Source organism: Octopus sinensis, linkage group LG1 (assembly GCF_006345805.1).
Source record: "Octopus sinensis linkage group LG1, ASM634580v1, whole genome shotgun sequence".
In the NCBI taxonomy this organism is placed as follows: domain Eukaryota; kingdom Metazoa; phylum Mollusca; class Cephalopoda; order Octopoda; family Octopodidae; genus Octopus; species Octopus sinensis.
Window position 1 is genome coordinate 117,597,695 of NC_042997.1, and position 17,532 is coordinate 117,615,226.

General features: G+C 39.8%; 1 protein-coding gene across 1 annotated transcript in view; it reads right to left on the reverse strand.

The window, feature by feature from the left end:
• Nucleotides 1–4,408: 4,408 nt before the first annotated feature.
• Nucleotides 4,409–17,532, reverse strand: part of LOC115212259 (uridine-cytidine kinase 2) — a 71,396-nt gene continuing 58,272 nt past the window's right edge. Inside the window, exons 6-7 of the mRNA XM_029781101.2 lie at nt 11,807–11,855; nt 4,409–4,879 (exon numbers count right to left, since the gene is read on the reverse strand). Of these exons, the coding sequence (XP_029636961.1) occupies nt 4,773–4,879; nt 11,807–11,855 (156 nt within the window). The 3' untranslated portion in view covers nt 4,409–4,772. The remainder of the gene's footprint in view (nt 4,880–11,806; nt 11,856–17,532) is intronic.

The following is a 17,532-nucleotide window of genomic DNA, read 5'->3' on the forward strand; positions in this document are numbered from 1 at the left end:
AATGTACTCAATATGTGTTATCTACCTGTATATTGGTATAAATAAAAAATTAAAATTATAAAATAGCTTTACTTTTTTTATTCGTGACTGAATAGTTGATCTTTCACAAAAACAATCTTTCTCGTGTCTGCACTTCGGAGGTGAATTTTCTGAGTGTAGTAGTACCGATACTCAGACCATCAATGACAAATGAAAAGGTGTAATGAAATATATTTGTGAAATGGTGGAATGATTGTATCAAGATATTGAGATAGGAGCATTGCAAATTCGTAACCAGGTCTAGGTGTTCTGTGGAGTTTCCAAACAAAATATTCCATTATCTTTTGGAAAATTTACTTGTCAAGAGAAAAGGGAGAATGGTCATAACTGAAATGCTTTAGATTGTGTCTGCGCAATCAGAGCTGATCTGGGGTTAAACAGCAACAGAACTAAATTATGGTCAGTATAAGCAGAGATAATCCAAGAACATTACTTTTATAAACTATTGTACAAAAAATGCGTATGTTATTCTTACTCTGGACTTAATACCTTCAGGATAAATGCTGCTCTTAGTTCCGGTTCAAATTGTCCGTGTTTTGCCTCCCGAACTGTCAGTCTAATTATCTGTCTGAACTTTAATATCGATGTTGCTGTGAGAGAAAAGATTTTCTTCCTTGATGTGGTAAGTACAAAAGTCATTTGGTCCAAAAACCGAAGACCAATTTTGTAGGGAACAAGTGCAGCCGATCGAATTCGGTCCCAGAATATAACTAGAAATGATATGTAGAGCAAAATATTTCCTTCTTTTAAACGTACTAGCAGTATCGCCCGGCGTTGCTCGGGTTTGTTTTGACCCTTTAGAATTGGAATTTTTGAAAAGTAAAAATTTTGCCTTATGTAGCTTATTCTCTTTAAGTGAACATTTTTCTGGTTGAAATACACCGAAAAATGGCAACACAGCAGTCAAAAAATCGTACAAAATAGGGATTTTCATAGAAAAAAGCACCTTTTTTTATGTAAATAATTATTGGTGTTAACATGGTCCAATTTGAATTTTTTTTCCTACGGAAGGAAGAGCAAGCCTTCTTCTATCATACTCACAATTTTGGTCAATTTGTGCCGCAGGGTCTCGGAGGAGATGGTTTTAGTTGAAGGCTACCAAACCTGCCATAAACAGACAACTTCAGCTTTATATATAGAGAGATTACGCAGAAGATGCAAAATAACTCTCCTCTGTGTAATTTAGTCCAACATACTTTCACGAAGCATGTAATTAACAACAGATTTTTAAAAATCTTGGAGGTTTGCAATAGTTTGGAAGGTTTTTTTCTCACTTATTGAGTATGGAGAAAGAGAAAGTGTCCGTGATTTTGTAAGACCTCTAAGAACAATGAGACTGGCGCCCATAATGTTCTGTTTAAATTGTGGTGATAACTGTAAGCATGAACTGGGTGTAAATAACATCAGCTCTATGGGCTCTCTGGAAATTCCTTCCAATCCATGTCTTTCTCGAATGTGCTGGCTTATAAAGATTCAAGAAGAGCATTGATGGCATCAGTCTCACTGGTCTTGGAGGGTTTGTGTAAACGATGGGTATTCTTTCTCTAGACCCAGAAAGTAAAAACAACAAATGAAAGTAGTAATATCGCCATTTAACGACAACCCAGACATCTCAAGACACAGAAACAACTTCAAGTTGTTATAATTAGATTCAAGAAGACAGCATGAAGAATCTTATCAAGCATTTCTTTCAAAAACTAAACACCAAATACCACAGAGATAAGACAGAAACACAACACCAAATTTAACATGAAATGCCTCACAAAATCACATAGGAATTCAAACTAATACACTCAACCACTACACCACCTAATACAAAAGAAATGCGTGATGGCTTCAACAAACACAAAAAAAGCAGTTGAGGCATTCTTAATGTCACTGACATCAACAAAGCTTCCAACTACGTTCCCTGACAATCACTTGCATACAAAATGCTCAACATCTTCATAAGAACTAACACAAAATTCTGGCTACCAAACAATCTTTCAGTTCAACAAATTTATATAAAAAGAAAACATATGAAGAATTTTCAATTTCGCAAATAGAACACCACAAGAATATTTTCACCCACAGTTTTTAACTCTGTGCCTAGATAACCATCACACATGTTAAGGACAACAATACTTGCCTCACCACAATTATCTAAATTAAGATAGAAGTATTCATTTATTACATGCAGAGGTTCATCAGGGCAGCATGACGTACGGAAACCACGCTGCTTGTCAGAAAACAAAATGATTCAGGGTACAATACAAAAACATGATGGATCAAGAACTTAAAGACCTTATAGATAATAGAGAGAGGATTCCTTGGGTAATGGTTATGAAGATTAGAATGTTCATCCGAGTTTTTGAAAACATGAATAACAGGTAGGATGAGTTTGATCAGAATCAAAGCATTTCAGAACACTCTGGAGTATCGTCAGAACCAACACTTGTATCAGGAACTTACTTTTGTCACCACAAATTAAGAAGTTATACTCAAATTAGATAAGGTAACATCATATATTGGGTTGTCCGGAAAGTTCATGCCAATTTTTAAAGGAAAGAAAAAGGTCAATAAATACTTGCCATTACATTTTTAATCAACCAAATATGAACTATTTTGTTGCACAATGCATCTCTATCTTTTCTTTAACTTGAAAATACCCTCTTCCCAGAATTGAAGGGGTTTCATGGCAAAGAATTCATCAAGGTATTTTTTACGTCATCCAAGGAATTCAAATTTTTACCATTAAGACTATTCTGCAGAGACCTGAATAAGTGGAAATCCGAAGGAGCAATATCTAGTGAATATGGAGGGTGGGGTAACACACCCCAGCCGAGCGGCAGCAATTTTTGTCTGGTTTCCAAAGCATCAAGTGCCGAAAATGAACTTTCTTATCTTCCATTTTAAAGGGTTATAGAATTAACACAAGTTATAGGAACATAAACCTTCTCCCACGAAAAGATAGCTTAAACTGTGCCCCAAATGGAGGTGTAGTCAAATCCTATTTTATGTACTCAGCCATATCCTAAAATAAGTCGAAAGGTAAGCTACTATAAATTGGCACCAACTTTCCGGACAACCCAATATTTCGATGAAACAAAGCTAGAAGTAATGAAAAACAACTAAGTAAACAATTTTGCTTTGTCTTTAGATAGGATAATGTTTATATTACAATATTTATTTCTTTATTGCCCACAAAGGGCTAAACATAGAGGGGACAGACAAAGGGATTAAGTCGATTATATCGACCCCAGTGCGCAACTGGTACTTATTTAATCGACCCCGAAAGGATGGAAGGCAAAGTCGACCTCGCCGGAATTTGAACTCAGAACGTAGCGGCAGACGAAATACAGCTAGGCATTTCGCCCGGCGTGCTCACGTCTCTGCCAGTTCGCCACCGAGCATTTTGCTCGGTGTGCTAACGATTCTGCCAGCTCGACGCCCTATATTACAATATTGCAATAACCAATAATATGCTGTGCATGTATAGTTATATTACAATCATGAAATTAGCATTAGCTTATCTCACTCTTTCTCACGGAATCCCTAGGAACCTTTTGCGGAAGCTTAGGGTTCTGTGGAACCCCGGTTGAGAAATGCTGAGTTAAGTGGATATAATAAAGCTGGATCAATGATCTATTGATAGAACCTCGTCGTTTGATTTACTATTGATCTGTCATAAACAAAGTCAATGGATCACTGCTTTGAGCCTCATCAGTTGATCGACAAACTATCAGTAATCAATCACAGTTGAGTTAATGTTCAATAACAGCATGAACATCATCGACGACGACGACGACGGCGGCGGCAGCGGCGGCAACGGCGGCAGCGACGGCGACGACGACGACGACGACGGTGCAGGCGCAATGGCCCAATGGTTAGGGCAGCGGACTCGCCGTCGGAGGATCGCGGTTTCGATTCCCAGACCGGGCGTTGCGTGTGTTTATTGAGCAAAAACACCTAAAGCTCCACGATGCTCCGGCAGGGGGGGGGGCGACCCCTGTTGTACTCTTTCGCTCCAACTTTCTCTCACTCTTTCTTCCTGTTTCTTGTCCCCGACTTCCTACGCAACCGCTGAGCCTGGATGCGCATTCATCTATCCGTCGATGCTCTCGGTGTCGGGGTTAACCTTTCTCTTCTGCGGATCTTACCAATAGCAAAGGACCACGTTTCGGACTTCTCCCACTACAGCTGGGATGAAGACCGCTTCACTCAACAAACAATCAACAACAACACACATGTACCATTAAAAATAATATTTTGGCTTTATTAGTTATTATTTTCAACAAACTCTATTAAAATTATTGATAGGATCTTTCAAAAAAAGTAAATCTAAGTTTTTATTTTATCTCTTCATTTTCCCTCGAGGGAAAGGAATCTGTATTCTTTAATTTTTCTTTTCATGTTTTTTTTTTCTGGGTCCATTTTTGCTCGCTTGCTTTTTTTTTTCCATAATTTAAACCATTTCAATTATTGTTAATTGGAGAAAATGAATAAGTGTTAATTAATCCAGGCTTATTAACAGTCATATAAATAGAAGTTATTTCTCCTAAGTAAAATATTAATCATATAAATTACAAATAATAAAAATAACAACAACAAAAATTGAAAATGAAAATGTTACAAAAGGTTTTTTACATAATTAATAATAATTAATTAAAGAAAATTAGTAAAACCCTAAACGAAAAATATGCAAACATTCTAATATGTTTTGCTATCAGCACAGCTGTATGACATTGCATATGTCAATGGCATTCATAGTCAATTACTAAGGGCTTTGAGTCTGGGAAGAATTCACTTTTGCTCGGTCGTAGTAATTCTTGGATATGTTGGACGATTAACTCAATGGCAACTAAAAAAAACAAAGAGAAAATAAATTCAAACAACAAACGATACATTCATTGCAGGTTCTCATTAATCCTTTCGTTACCGTATCAACATAGAAATGAGATGAGATCATGTATCATATTTCCTAGCATGCAAGTGGATGTTTTGTGTTCTTGTCCCAGTTTGTATTTTTTTATATATAAAACATATAGCGGCGTACGTACACTTTGGTCTCTTAATAATATATATATATTGCAAATAAGAAAATGGAGGAGAAAAATAGTTGGTTCATCAACTTTAGGACATTAAAAATGTTAACTTATTTATTTATTAAACTGATTATTATAATAACATACATATATATAACATATTATTCTATGCATATTAAATAAGGATACAAGTAATCATATATATATATATATATATATAATGCTGGTGGCACGTAAAAAACACCCACTACACGCACGGAGTGGTTGGCGTTAGGAAGGGCATCAAGCTGTAGAAACACTGCCAAATCAGACTAGAGCCTGGTGCAGCCTCCATGGCTTACCAGACCCCGGTCGAACCGTCCAACCCATACTAGCATGGAAAACGGACGTTAAATGATGATGATGATGATATATATATATATATATATATATATATATATATATATATATACTATGAGCTTCTTTCAGTTTCCATCAACCAAGTCTAGTCTATTCACACGGTATTGGTCATTTACACCAGCAATTCAAACGACCAACGTCATCGCACTCTGTGCTACACTTAATCTTCCGGAGAACTACATAAGGGGTACATGTGTCTGTGGAGCACTCAGCCACTTGCATACTAATATCACAAGAAGGTTGTTCTGTTGATCAGCGAATCAACTGAAAGTGCCAGTTTATCTGTTGTCTATATTTCAGCAAATTGGCAGAATCATGGAATTACAACCGTGTTTCGTGGTCTGCTACCACAACAGCTCCTTTATAGGATCCAGTTAGCTCAAGACATCATCAGGAGGAACCACGTCCAGTTTCGGCCCCTGCTCCTCTGCCGTTTTGACGTTTTCGGAGGTGTCTTCAGCTCTGGTGCTGGATGCATGTCTTTTTTCTTCTTTCTTCTGTTCCCTGGCCTCTTCGATGTATCCATTTCGTTTTTTTTCCGTGCCTATTTGATCCTTTATTCTGCCCCCATTGCCCGGGATGTATTGGACAAAATGCATTGCAGTATTTAGAAACAAGACTTCAAGTTCTTGGTTCAAATCCCAGCAGAGTCAACTACGCCGTTCATCCTTCCAAGACGGATTAAACTAAAATAGAAATTAAACACTGGGAAAAATTTAATCAACTGAACCCGACACCAACTAAATATCTGAAGCTGAACCAATGTTAGAAATCTACATTTGAGTGTGGTATTTTTTATCCTTTACTTGTTTCTTCCATCAGATTGTGGCCATGCTGGGGCACCACCTTGAAGTATTTTAGTCAGGCATAGGAGTGGCTGTGTGGTAAGTAGCTTGCTTATGAACCACATGGTTCTGGGTTCAGTCCCGCTGCATGGCACCTTGGGCAAGCGTCTTCTACTATAGCATTGGGTCGACCAAAGCCTTGTGAGTGGATTTGGTAGACGGAAACTGAAAGAAGCCCATCGTATATATATAGGTATGTGTGTGTATATGTTTGTGTGTCTGTGTTTGTCCCCCCCAACATCGCTTGACAACCGATGCTGGTGTGTTTACATCCCCATAACTTAGCGGTTCGGCAACATAGACCGATAGAATAAGTACTAGGCTTACGAAGAATAAGTCCTTGGGTCGATTTGCTTGACTAAAGATGGTGCTCCAGCATGGCCACAGTTAAATGACTGAAACAAGTAAAAGTGTAAAAGTGTAAGTGTAAGCAAATCGACCCCAGCACTTAATTTTTGAAACCTGATGCTAATTTTATTTGGCTCTTTTGCCTAACCGCTAAGTTATGGGAATGTAAATACGTCAACTCTGGGGAGAAACAAATACAGACACAGAGACTGCGGCCATGCTGGAGCACCACCTTTAGTTGAACAAATCACCCCCAGGACTCTTTGTAAGCCTGGTATTTATTCTATTGGTTTCCTTTACTGAATCATTAAGTTACGGGGATGTAAACATACCAACATCGGTTATCAAGCCGGTTATCACACACACGCACACACACACACACACACACACCACACACACACACATATATATATATATATATATACGATGGGCTTCTTTCAGTTTCAATATAGCAAATACACTCACAAGGCTTTGGTCGGTCCAAGGCTATAGTAGAAGACACTGGCCCAAGATGTCATGCAGTGGAACTGAACCCAGGGCCAAGTGGTTGGGAAGTAAGCTTCTTAACACACTGCCACACCAGCATGTGGTTCAAGAAACTATCAATAAATCAACTCGAAATACTGATTTTATGCCCACTTTCAAAAAGCGAAATGGTTGGTGTTAGGAAGGGCATCCAGGTGCAAAAACCCTGCCAAAACAGTTTGAGAAGTCTGGTGCACGTTTCTGCCTGGCTTGCTCCTGTCAAACTACCCCACCCATTCCAGCATAGTAGGCGAACATTAAGCAATGATGATGATGATGAAGTATGTCGTCTATATCATTAATATACTGCCGGTGGCACATAAAAAGCACCATCCAAACGTGGTCAATACCAGCCCCCTCGCCCCGATTGGTTCCTATGCTGGTGGCATGTGAAAGTACCATCCAAACGTGGTCGATGCCACCCCCTCTGGCTCCCTTGCCAGTGGCATGTAAAAGCACCATCCAAATGTGGTCGATGCCAGCCTCCCCTGGCCCCTGTGCTGGTGGCACATGAAAAGCACCCACTACACTCTCAGAGTGGTTGGTGTTAGGAAGGGCATCCAGCTGTGGAAACACTGCTAGATCAGATTGGAGCCTGGTGCAGCCACCTGGCTTCCCAGACCCCACCAGTCAAACTGTCCAACCCATGCCAGCATGGAATACGGATGTTAAACGCTGGTGATGATGATGATGACTTGAAAGAAGGCATGCATGCTACAACTTCACTTTTTACCCTCTAATAATTATAATCTTTGGTCAAAATATTGTTTGTAGTAAAGATTGTTTGCCAACATAACATGGCAGTCCTGGTTTAGGACTAATGTTGCTGTAATTTAGCCCCAGGAGACATCGTCTCCAGCTGGCTATACGACACTTAGCAGAGTGGACTTAGTGCTTTTTACAGCTTTTTGAAAATGGGAATTAAAATCAGCTGGAGACGATGATTCCTGAGGCTAAATTACAGCAACATTAGTCCTAAACCAGGACTGCCATGCTTATGTTGGCAAACAATCTTTACTACAAAGTACTGTTGCTGAATATCTCTCGTGAGAATTAAAATTAGTAATTTTCTAAAATATTGTTTATAGTACTTATTGAAAAAAAAAAACGAATCTCCAGTTAATGTTTTGGATCTACAAGTAGCAAGAAAACACTGTCGGATCAAGTGAAAACAGAAATGACATGATAAGTGAAAACTAATATTGATCAGCAGTAATTAGATGGATAAATTAAACTAAAGCGACGGGCTATTTTATAATGTCAATAACAATTATACTAATTATACTCTTGGTATCGTTAAAAAATGTCAACAGAGGTTGATATTATATATTCTATTATTCTTTTACTTGTTTTATTCATTTGACTGTGGCCATGATGGAGCACTGCCTTTAGTCGAGCAAATTGACATGCAGGATTTATTCTTTGTTGGCTTAGTACTTGGTGGAGGTGGTGGGACAAACACAGACACAAAGACGCACACACACAAAGATATATATATACATATATATTCAATTAGAGGTTAAATTAGCCTTATTAAGGGATGGTATCATCCAATGAATTATTGGTTTAATGCCTAATATTTGTTGTGAATTTCATAAAACAATAGGTTTATATATAAATCATGGTTTATGATCATTCAAAAGAAAGTAAGAAAATGGAGATATAACATTTGATAAAAATTTAGCATCTGCAAAATCAAACATGGTCCCTTACAGCTGTTTCAGTTAGGCCTAATAGATTAAAATAATAATTAAATAAAATCATTATATTAGACAAAATTTCTTCAGAGGGGTAGAAAAAAGAGGTTTTGCCAAATGTAATGAATTCTGTAGTTTTGATACCAGTTATCTGCTTGGGTGGAATATAATTATTGTTATGTAGGCATGGTTTACACAGCAGAAGTGTCTGAAGTAAGTAAAAAGTGTATTGGTACATATAAATAAAGGCAGATAAATAAAGAACAGTATAAACAGTTCTTAACTGAAAAACAAAAGGCGCAGGAGCGACTGTGTGGTAAGTAGCTTGCTTACCAACCACATGGTTCCGGGTTCAGTCCCACTATGTGGCACCTTCGGCAAGTGTCTTCTACTACAGCCTTGAGCCGACCAAAGCCTTGTTAGAGGATTTGGTAGATGGAAACTGAAAGAAGCCTGTCTTATATATGTATATATTTATATGTATGTGTGTGCATATGTTTGTGTGTCTGTGTTTGTCCCCCCACGCCCCCAACATCACTTGACAACCGATGCTGGTGTTTTTACACCCCGTGACTTAGCGGTTCGGCAAAAGAGATCAATAGAATAAGTACTAGGCCTACAAAGAATAAGTCCTGGGGTCGATTTGCTCGACTAAAGGCAGTGCTCCAGCATGGCCACAGACAAATGACTGAAACAAGTAAAAGAGTAAAGAGTATTAAAACCCCACCCAGCATACATACACTTTCTTCTTTCTTTCAAACATTCTATTACCAGTTAAGAATAATTATACTTTTTCTTTGTCTTCTCAAAAATTTTTGCTCCAATAATTTATACTTCAGTTTATCATTAGTTCAAATCAAGTTACATAACTGTATAAGCCATCCTTGCATGACACTAATTATACTCCACTCCAGCATAGTTCTAAGTCACAATCCAAATTTTCCTTGTAAAAAATATATTTAATACTCTATTTAATTGAATTGAGCACTCTTTCAGTAAATGTTTGATTGGAAAATAATCGTTCTAGAGCAAATGTCCATAAACAAATTTCCAAAACCACTGATATGAAATGCAGAAGACCAAACTGTGTTATACTCGAAGGATAGCTCAGAGTCCAAGGTCAAAATAGCCAAATATTTAACCCTTTCATTACCAGCCCAGCTGAAACCGGCACTGGCTCTGAGTACTAATGTCTTGTTGAATCAAAATCTTCCACCAAACCTTAGTCACAATTTATGCTCCTAACTCTAGCTTAATGATAACTAAGTTATTTTACTAAATTTTTTGTTATATTTAAAGTACTCTTTACTCTTTTATTTGTTTCAGTCATTTGACTGTGGTCATGCTGGAGCACTGCCTTTAGTCGAGCAAATCGACACCCAGGACTTGTTCTTTGTAAGCTTAGTACTTATTCTAACGGTTTCTTTTGCCGAACCGCTAAATTACGGAGACGCAAACACACCAGCATCGGTTGTCAAGCGATGTTGAGGAGACAGACACACACACATACATACACACACACACACATATATATATATATATATATACACACACACACACATATATATATATACGATGGACTTCTTTCAGTTTCCGTCTACCAAATCCATTCACAAGGCTTTGGTCGACCTGAGGCTATAGTAGAAGACACTTGCCCAAGGTACCATGCAGTGGGACTGAACCCAGAACTATGTGGTTGGTAAGCAAGCTACTTACCACACAGTCACTCCTACGCCTGAAAGAAATACAGAGCATCTCAAAATAAATACAGTAACGAAAGGGTTAATGCAAAAGAATTTTACTTGCAACTGTCAGTACAGAAATGAACCTATTTGATTTTTAAATATTTCCAATTTATCAATGCTCTGACAACAATGAATAAATAAATATAAACAATTCATTAAAAGAGATAAGCCACATATAAATACTTGATTAACAGTCACTGTGAGTAACATGCCTTGTTATAAGGAATAGCATTTGGTTGTAAAGCACTAATGAAGAAGATATGTCCAACTATACTTGGGTTATGTCTGTCGTGAGCAAAAGGACTCATAAAGCCAGAGTATAACCTGGTTTCCATGTTGACTGAGATTGCAACACTCCTCCTGGATGGGGAGCTAGTCCATCTTATCAACTAATGCTGAAGCTCGTTTACAGTTGTTTAGTGGAGTGGAACAACATGAAATGAAATGTTTTTGCCCGAGAGCACAAAGCATTGCCCAAACCAGGAATGAAAATCATGTTCTCACGATTGTGAGTGCAACACTCTAACTACGGTGCCAAGATGGAAAACTAGTCATGAAACAATGTTAAAATGATGAGGATGAAATGCTAAAGAAATGGGTTGTTGTTCTGAAATAATAAACAAGAATCAGAAAGAGGACATCGAGGAAAGAACGGATAGTCATTCTGAGATGGAAACAGGAACCATGGAGAAGTCATTGAGGAAATAAAAAGAATGATTGATCACTGCAAGATAATGAGTGGAACACTGAATTAGGTCATTGGCAATGAATAAATATAATGAGAAAATGGTGAAGGAAAACATGATTTATATTGAAGAGATGATAGAAAATGGAAGGCTTCTTAAATAATGAAAAAAAGATAAATAGGAGAGAGTAGGAGACAAGAAAAAGCTTAAATGTAAAGGAGGAGGAGGAGGAAGAGGAGGAGTGAACAAAAGAGGCAAAGCGAAATGGTGCCATAGGGTAGGAGGGATTTAAAAAAGAAAGCACATGAGAGTAGGTAGAGCCAGGAAAAAATGTGAGTGAGGAAGAGATGATAGAATAAAAGAGAAAGAGGAGTGAAAAGAAAGTGGAGGGTCAGAGCCAAAATGCCAAAAAAGATGAGAAGAAGAGCAAGGAAAGAAGAAAGAAAAAGAAGAAAGAAATACTAGAAGATGCAAAAGAGTAGAGGCAGAAGTATATACCTGTGTTATCTGCACCTCTTGGTATGATGACATCAGCATATTTCTTTGTCTAAAACACAAAACAAAGTTTTTAAAAAATCATGAATGCAAGATGATACATAAGTCTGCAATTTCTAACAATTAAATGTATTTTTTTGTTTTGGTTTTCGGGTAAGAAGCCATAATCTGTAGCATAAATGACAACAACAAAATACAATGTTCTTTTCTACTCTAGGCACAAGGCCTGAAATTTTGGAGAAGGGGTCAGTCGATTGGATCGACCCCGGCACTTAATTTATCGACCCCAGTATGCAACTGGTACTTAATTCATCAATTCCGGTATGCGACTGGTACTTCATTTATTGACCCCAGTATGCAACTGATACTTAATTCATCGACACCAGTACACAACTGGTACTTAATTTATCGACTCCGGTATGCAACTGGTACTTAATTCATTGACCCTGATATGCAACTGGTACTATATGCTTGAAATCTATGGTGCTACCTATATAGATTTTTGCTTGGTATTTAATGTTTTTACATGACATTTATAAACTACATTTTTATGCAGACAAAAGCCTCCAAGCAGGCATTCATTAGGTATATGACAATTACAGGTTTTCCTATTTGTTCTACCAATTATATTGGTTGTGTTGTTGCTATTTCAACTAAAAGATGGTGCTCCAGCATGGCCACAGTCTAGTGACCGAAAAGAGTAAAAGAGTAATAAATATGCTGGACTATTCTCCCTCTCATTAGCAGCTACTCTAATATATAACATAAACAGTAAACTATTACACATTGTTAATTAGTTAGTTAATTAGCTAATTCTCTCCATGCCACGAGGCACACAAGACCACAACATGATCCCTCCACCCAGCTGTTTTTTGGCACTGTTTTGGTTTCATTCCAGCTTCTCCACCCTTCAGGTGTCCTTTCCTTGTCAATAGTCCTTCTGCTGCTCTTTTCCCACCAGGCTTCAACTTTAGTGCCATCATACAATTGCATTCTTAATCTTGTCTGAGGATGTGTCCTATCTATTTCCAGCATCTTCATCTTATTTTGTCACTAAACCAACTGATGCCTTTTGTCATCTCATTTGTGTCATTTTGGACTCTTTGCAGCCTCAATATTAAACATTGTTACTTCTGTTATGTGTGTGTATGTATATATATTATATTATATTACAAAATTTTATATTATAATATATAATCGCTCTTATTAAATGTCTAAATACCTTTAAATGTTTTAGACATTTCCCTACCAAGAGCACTTATTAGAAATTCAGTATATTGTATTCTCATTGAATATATTTGATTAACGATATATATATATATATTATATATTCTTTTCTACTCTAGGCACAAGACCTGAAATTTTGGGGGAGGGGGCCAGTCGGTTAGATCGACCCCAGTACACAACAGGTACTTAATTTATCAACCCCAAAAGGATGAAAGGCAAAGTCAAACTCGGCGGAATTTGAACTCAGAAGGTAAAGACAGACAAAATACCTATTTCTTTACTACCCACAAGGGGCAACTCAGAGTGGACAAACAAGGACAGACAAATGGATTAAGTCATTTATATCGACTCCATTATGTAACTGGTACTTATTTAATCGACTCTGAAAGGATGAAAGGCAAAGTCGACCTCGGCGGAATTTGAACTCAGAACGTAGCGGCAGACAAAATACCGCTAAGCATTTCACCCAGCGTGCTAATGATTCTGCCAGCTCGCCACCTTTACATATATATATGTATATTGAGTTAGAAAGCAGAAAGATCTAATGGATACAAATTAATTTATTAATTAATCAGCATATCCATTAGATCTCTGTTTTCTAACTCAATAAAAATGTCTGATATCTTACAATATTATATATACTATATTCCTTCAAGGATTTTCTCTTCAAAATTTAATGTATGAAATCAGTGTATCTTGGATAAATATCCCTATAAGAGGTTTGAATATCCTCATCATCATCATCATCATCATCATTTAGCATCCGCTTTCCATGCTAGCATGGGTTGGACGGGTCAACTGGGGTCTGTGAAGCTGGAAGGCTTCGTCAGGCCCAGTCAGATCTGGCAGTGTTTCTACGGCTGGATGCCCTTCCTAACGCCAACCACTCCGCGAGTGTAGTGGGTGTTTTTTACGTGCCACCTGCAAAGGTGCCAGACAGAGCTGGCGAACGGCCACGAACGGATGGTGCTTTTACGTGTCACCGGCACGGGGCCAGGCGATGCTGGCAACGGACACGAACGGATGGTGCTTTTACGTGCCACTGACACGGGGCCAGACAGAGCTGGAAAACGGCCACGAACGGACGGTGCTTTTACGTGTCACCGGCACGGGGGCCAGCCGAGGCTGGCAACGGATGCGAACGGATGGTGCTTTTACGTGCCACCGACACGGTTGCCAGACAGAGCTGGCAAACGGCCACGAACGGATGGTGCTTTTACGTGTCACCGGCACGGGGGCCAGCCGAGGCTGGCAACGGACACGAACGGATGGTGCTTTTACGTGCCACCGACACGGGGCCAGACAGAGCTGGCAAACGGCCACGAGCGAATGGTGCTTTTACGTATCACCGGCACGGGTGCCAGACGAGGCTGACAGCGGACACAAACGGATGAGTCATTTAACCCCTGCTTTCTGATATATGATTTGATTTTGATTGTTCTCACTGGTCTTGCCGGGTCTTCTCACGCACAGCATACTTCCATAGGTCTCGGTCTCTGGTCATTTCCTTGGTGAGACCTAGAGTTCGAAGGTCGTGCTTCACCACCTCGACCCAGGTTTTCCTGGGTCTACCTCTTCCACAGGTCCCCTCAACTGCCAGGGTGTGGCACTTTTTCACACACCTATCTTCATCCATTCTCACCACATGTCCATACCAGCGCAATCGTCTCTCTTGCACACAACATCTGATGCCTCTTAGGTCCAACTTTTCTCTCAAGGTACTTACACTCTGTCGACTATGAACACTGACATTACACATCCAACGGAGCATACTAGCTTCATTTCTCGCTTACGCATGTCCTCAGCAGTCACGGCCCATGTTTCACTGCCATGTAGCATGGCTGTTCGTACACATGCATCATACAGTCTGCCTTTTACTCTGAGCGAGAGGCCTTTAGTCACCAACAGAGGTAAGAGCTCCCTAAACTTTGCCAGGCTATTCTTACTCTAACCGTTACACTTTCAGCACACCTACCCCCACTACTGATGGAAGCTATCAACTACTTCTAGTTTTTCCCCTTGGAAAGTGACGGAAGTTGTTTTCTGCAGATTTTCAGAGGTTAATGCTCCCGAGCATCTGCCACATACAAAAACCATCTTCCTAGTTAGCCTTCCTATGACATTGCTGCACCTCTTATGTGTCCATAGCTTACACTTGGTGCATCTTATAGAGTTTCTACCTACACCTTTTCTACAGATCGAGCAGGGCCATCTACCTGAAGGCGTTTGTGATTTGTCTACCTTCCTACTTATTAGGACTTTGGTTTTAGCTAGGTTGACTCTAAGGCCCTTCGATTCTAAACCATGCTTCCACACCTGAAACTTCTTCTCCAGTTCTGATAATGACTCAGCAATTAGAGCAAGGTCATCAGCATAGAGGAGCTCCCAGGGGCATCCTGTCTTGAATTTCTCCGTTATTGCCTGGAGGACTATGATAAATAGGAGGGGGCTGAGGACTGAGCCTTGGTGGACCCCTACCTCAACCCGGAATTCTTCACTGTACTCATTGCCAACCCTCACCTTACTAGCAGCGTCCCTGTACATGGCTTGCACAGCTCTCACTAACCATTCATCTATTCCTAGTTTCCTCATTGACCACCATATGAGGGATCGGGGGACCCTGTCGAAGGCTTTCTCCATGTCAACAAAAGCCAGGTACAGGGGCTTATCTTTGGCTAGGTATTTCTCCTGCAGCTGCCTTACCAGGAATATAGCATCAGTGGTACTTTTCCCTGGCACGAAACCAAACTGCATCTCATCTAAACTAACTCTCTCTCTAATTAGTTGGCTTATGACCTTCTCTGTAACCTTCATCACCTGATCCAACAGCTTGATACCTCTGTAATTATTTGTATCTAGGGCATCACCTTTACCTTTGTAGCAGTTGACTATTATGCTGTTACACCAGTCATTGGGTATGACTCCTCCATGTATCACCTGATTAACTATACAGGTGACTAGGCTATAGCCGACACTACCAGATATTTTGAGCATCTCTGCAGTGATACCTGATGGGCCTGGGGCTTTCCCTGTCTTCATGCTTCTAATTGCCTTAGCTACTAAGGAACTATCAACCCTGATAGCTGGTCCCTCTGTTGGGTCAACGTTCGGCAGACTCTCTTTATCCCATTCATTTTCTTTATTCAGCAACCTTTCATAGTGGCGTCTCCAAGCCTCTCTCTTTGCATCCTCGTTTAGCGCAAGTGAACCATCTTCCATGCGAACACACTTCTCTCCCACCACATCACAATTCTCTCTCACACACTGTCTTGCAACGCGAAACACCTCCAGTCTTTGGTCCTCACGGCGCAGAACATTGGCAAATTTTTTCTTATCTGCTTCCCCTCTGGCTAGATAGACCTGTCTCCTAGCTTCCCTTTTAGCAGTCTGATACAATTCCCTGCTACCACCATTCTTCCAGTGCTTCCAAGTCTGTCTCTTTTCTCTAATAGCCCTATCTACGACACTGTTCCACCACCACGTTAACTTGGGACGAGAGGGGACTTTGCACCAGCCACAGATCTGGTCAGTGGCTCTCAGCAGGTTGTCCCTTAGAAACGTCCAGTTGTCCTCTACTCCATGTGATACTCTATCCCCTTCTACTTCGTCAAAGGCTTCAAGTAACATGTCTCTAAATCTCTGTCCATTCACAGGATCCTTAAGCTTCCAGATCCTTCTTCTCCATGTTGGTCGTCTTCTGGTTGTCCTCCTACTCCTGATCCTAAAGTCACTAACTACCAGTCTATGTTGTGGGGTACATTCTTCGCCCGGGAAGGTTTTGGCATTTATAAGTAGCCATCTCTCCCTTTGCCTGGCAAGGATGTAGTCAATTTGGCTGGTATGTTGGCCCGATCGGTAGGTGACTAGGTGGCTGGTAGGTTTCCTGAAGTTAGTGTTGCAAATCATAAGATTATTTGCATCGCAGAACTCCAGAATTATGTATATACAGGGGTTGGACAAAATAATGGAAATACCTAGCATCATAGCATCATAATTTTGAAATTCTTTTACTCTTTTATCTATTTCAGTCATTTGACTGTGGCCATGTTGGAGCACCACTTTTAGTTGAGCAAATCAACCCCAGTACTTATTCTTTGTAAGCCTAGTACTTATTCTATCGGTGTCTTTTGCTGAACCACTAAGTTACGGGGACGCAAACACAACACCATCGGTTGTCAAGCAATGTTGGGGGGACAAACACAGACACACAAACACATACACACACATACATGTATATATACGTATATACGACAGGCTTCTTTTCAGCTTCCGTCTACCAAATCCACTCACAAGGCTTTGGTCGGCCCAAGGCTATAGTAGGAGGCACTTGCCTATAAGAATAGCCTGGGCAAAGTTCAGAGAGCTCCTACCTCTGCTGGCAACTAAGGGCCTCTCATTCAGGGTGAAAGGTAGACTGTATGATGCATGTGTGTGAACTGCCATGCTACATGGCAGTGAAACATGGGCCATAACTGCTGAGGACATGCATACGCTTGGAAGAA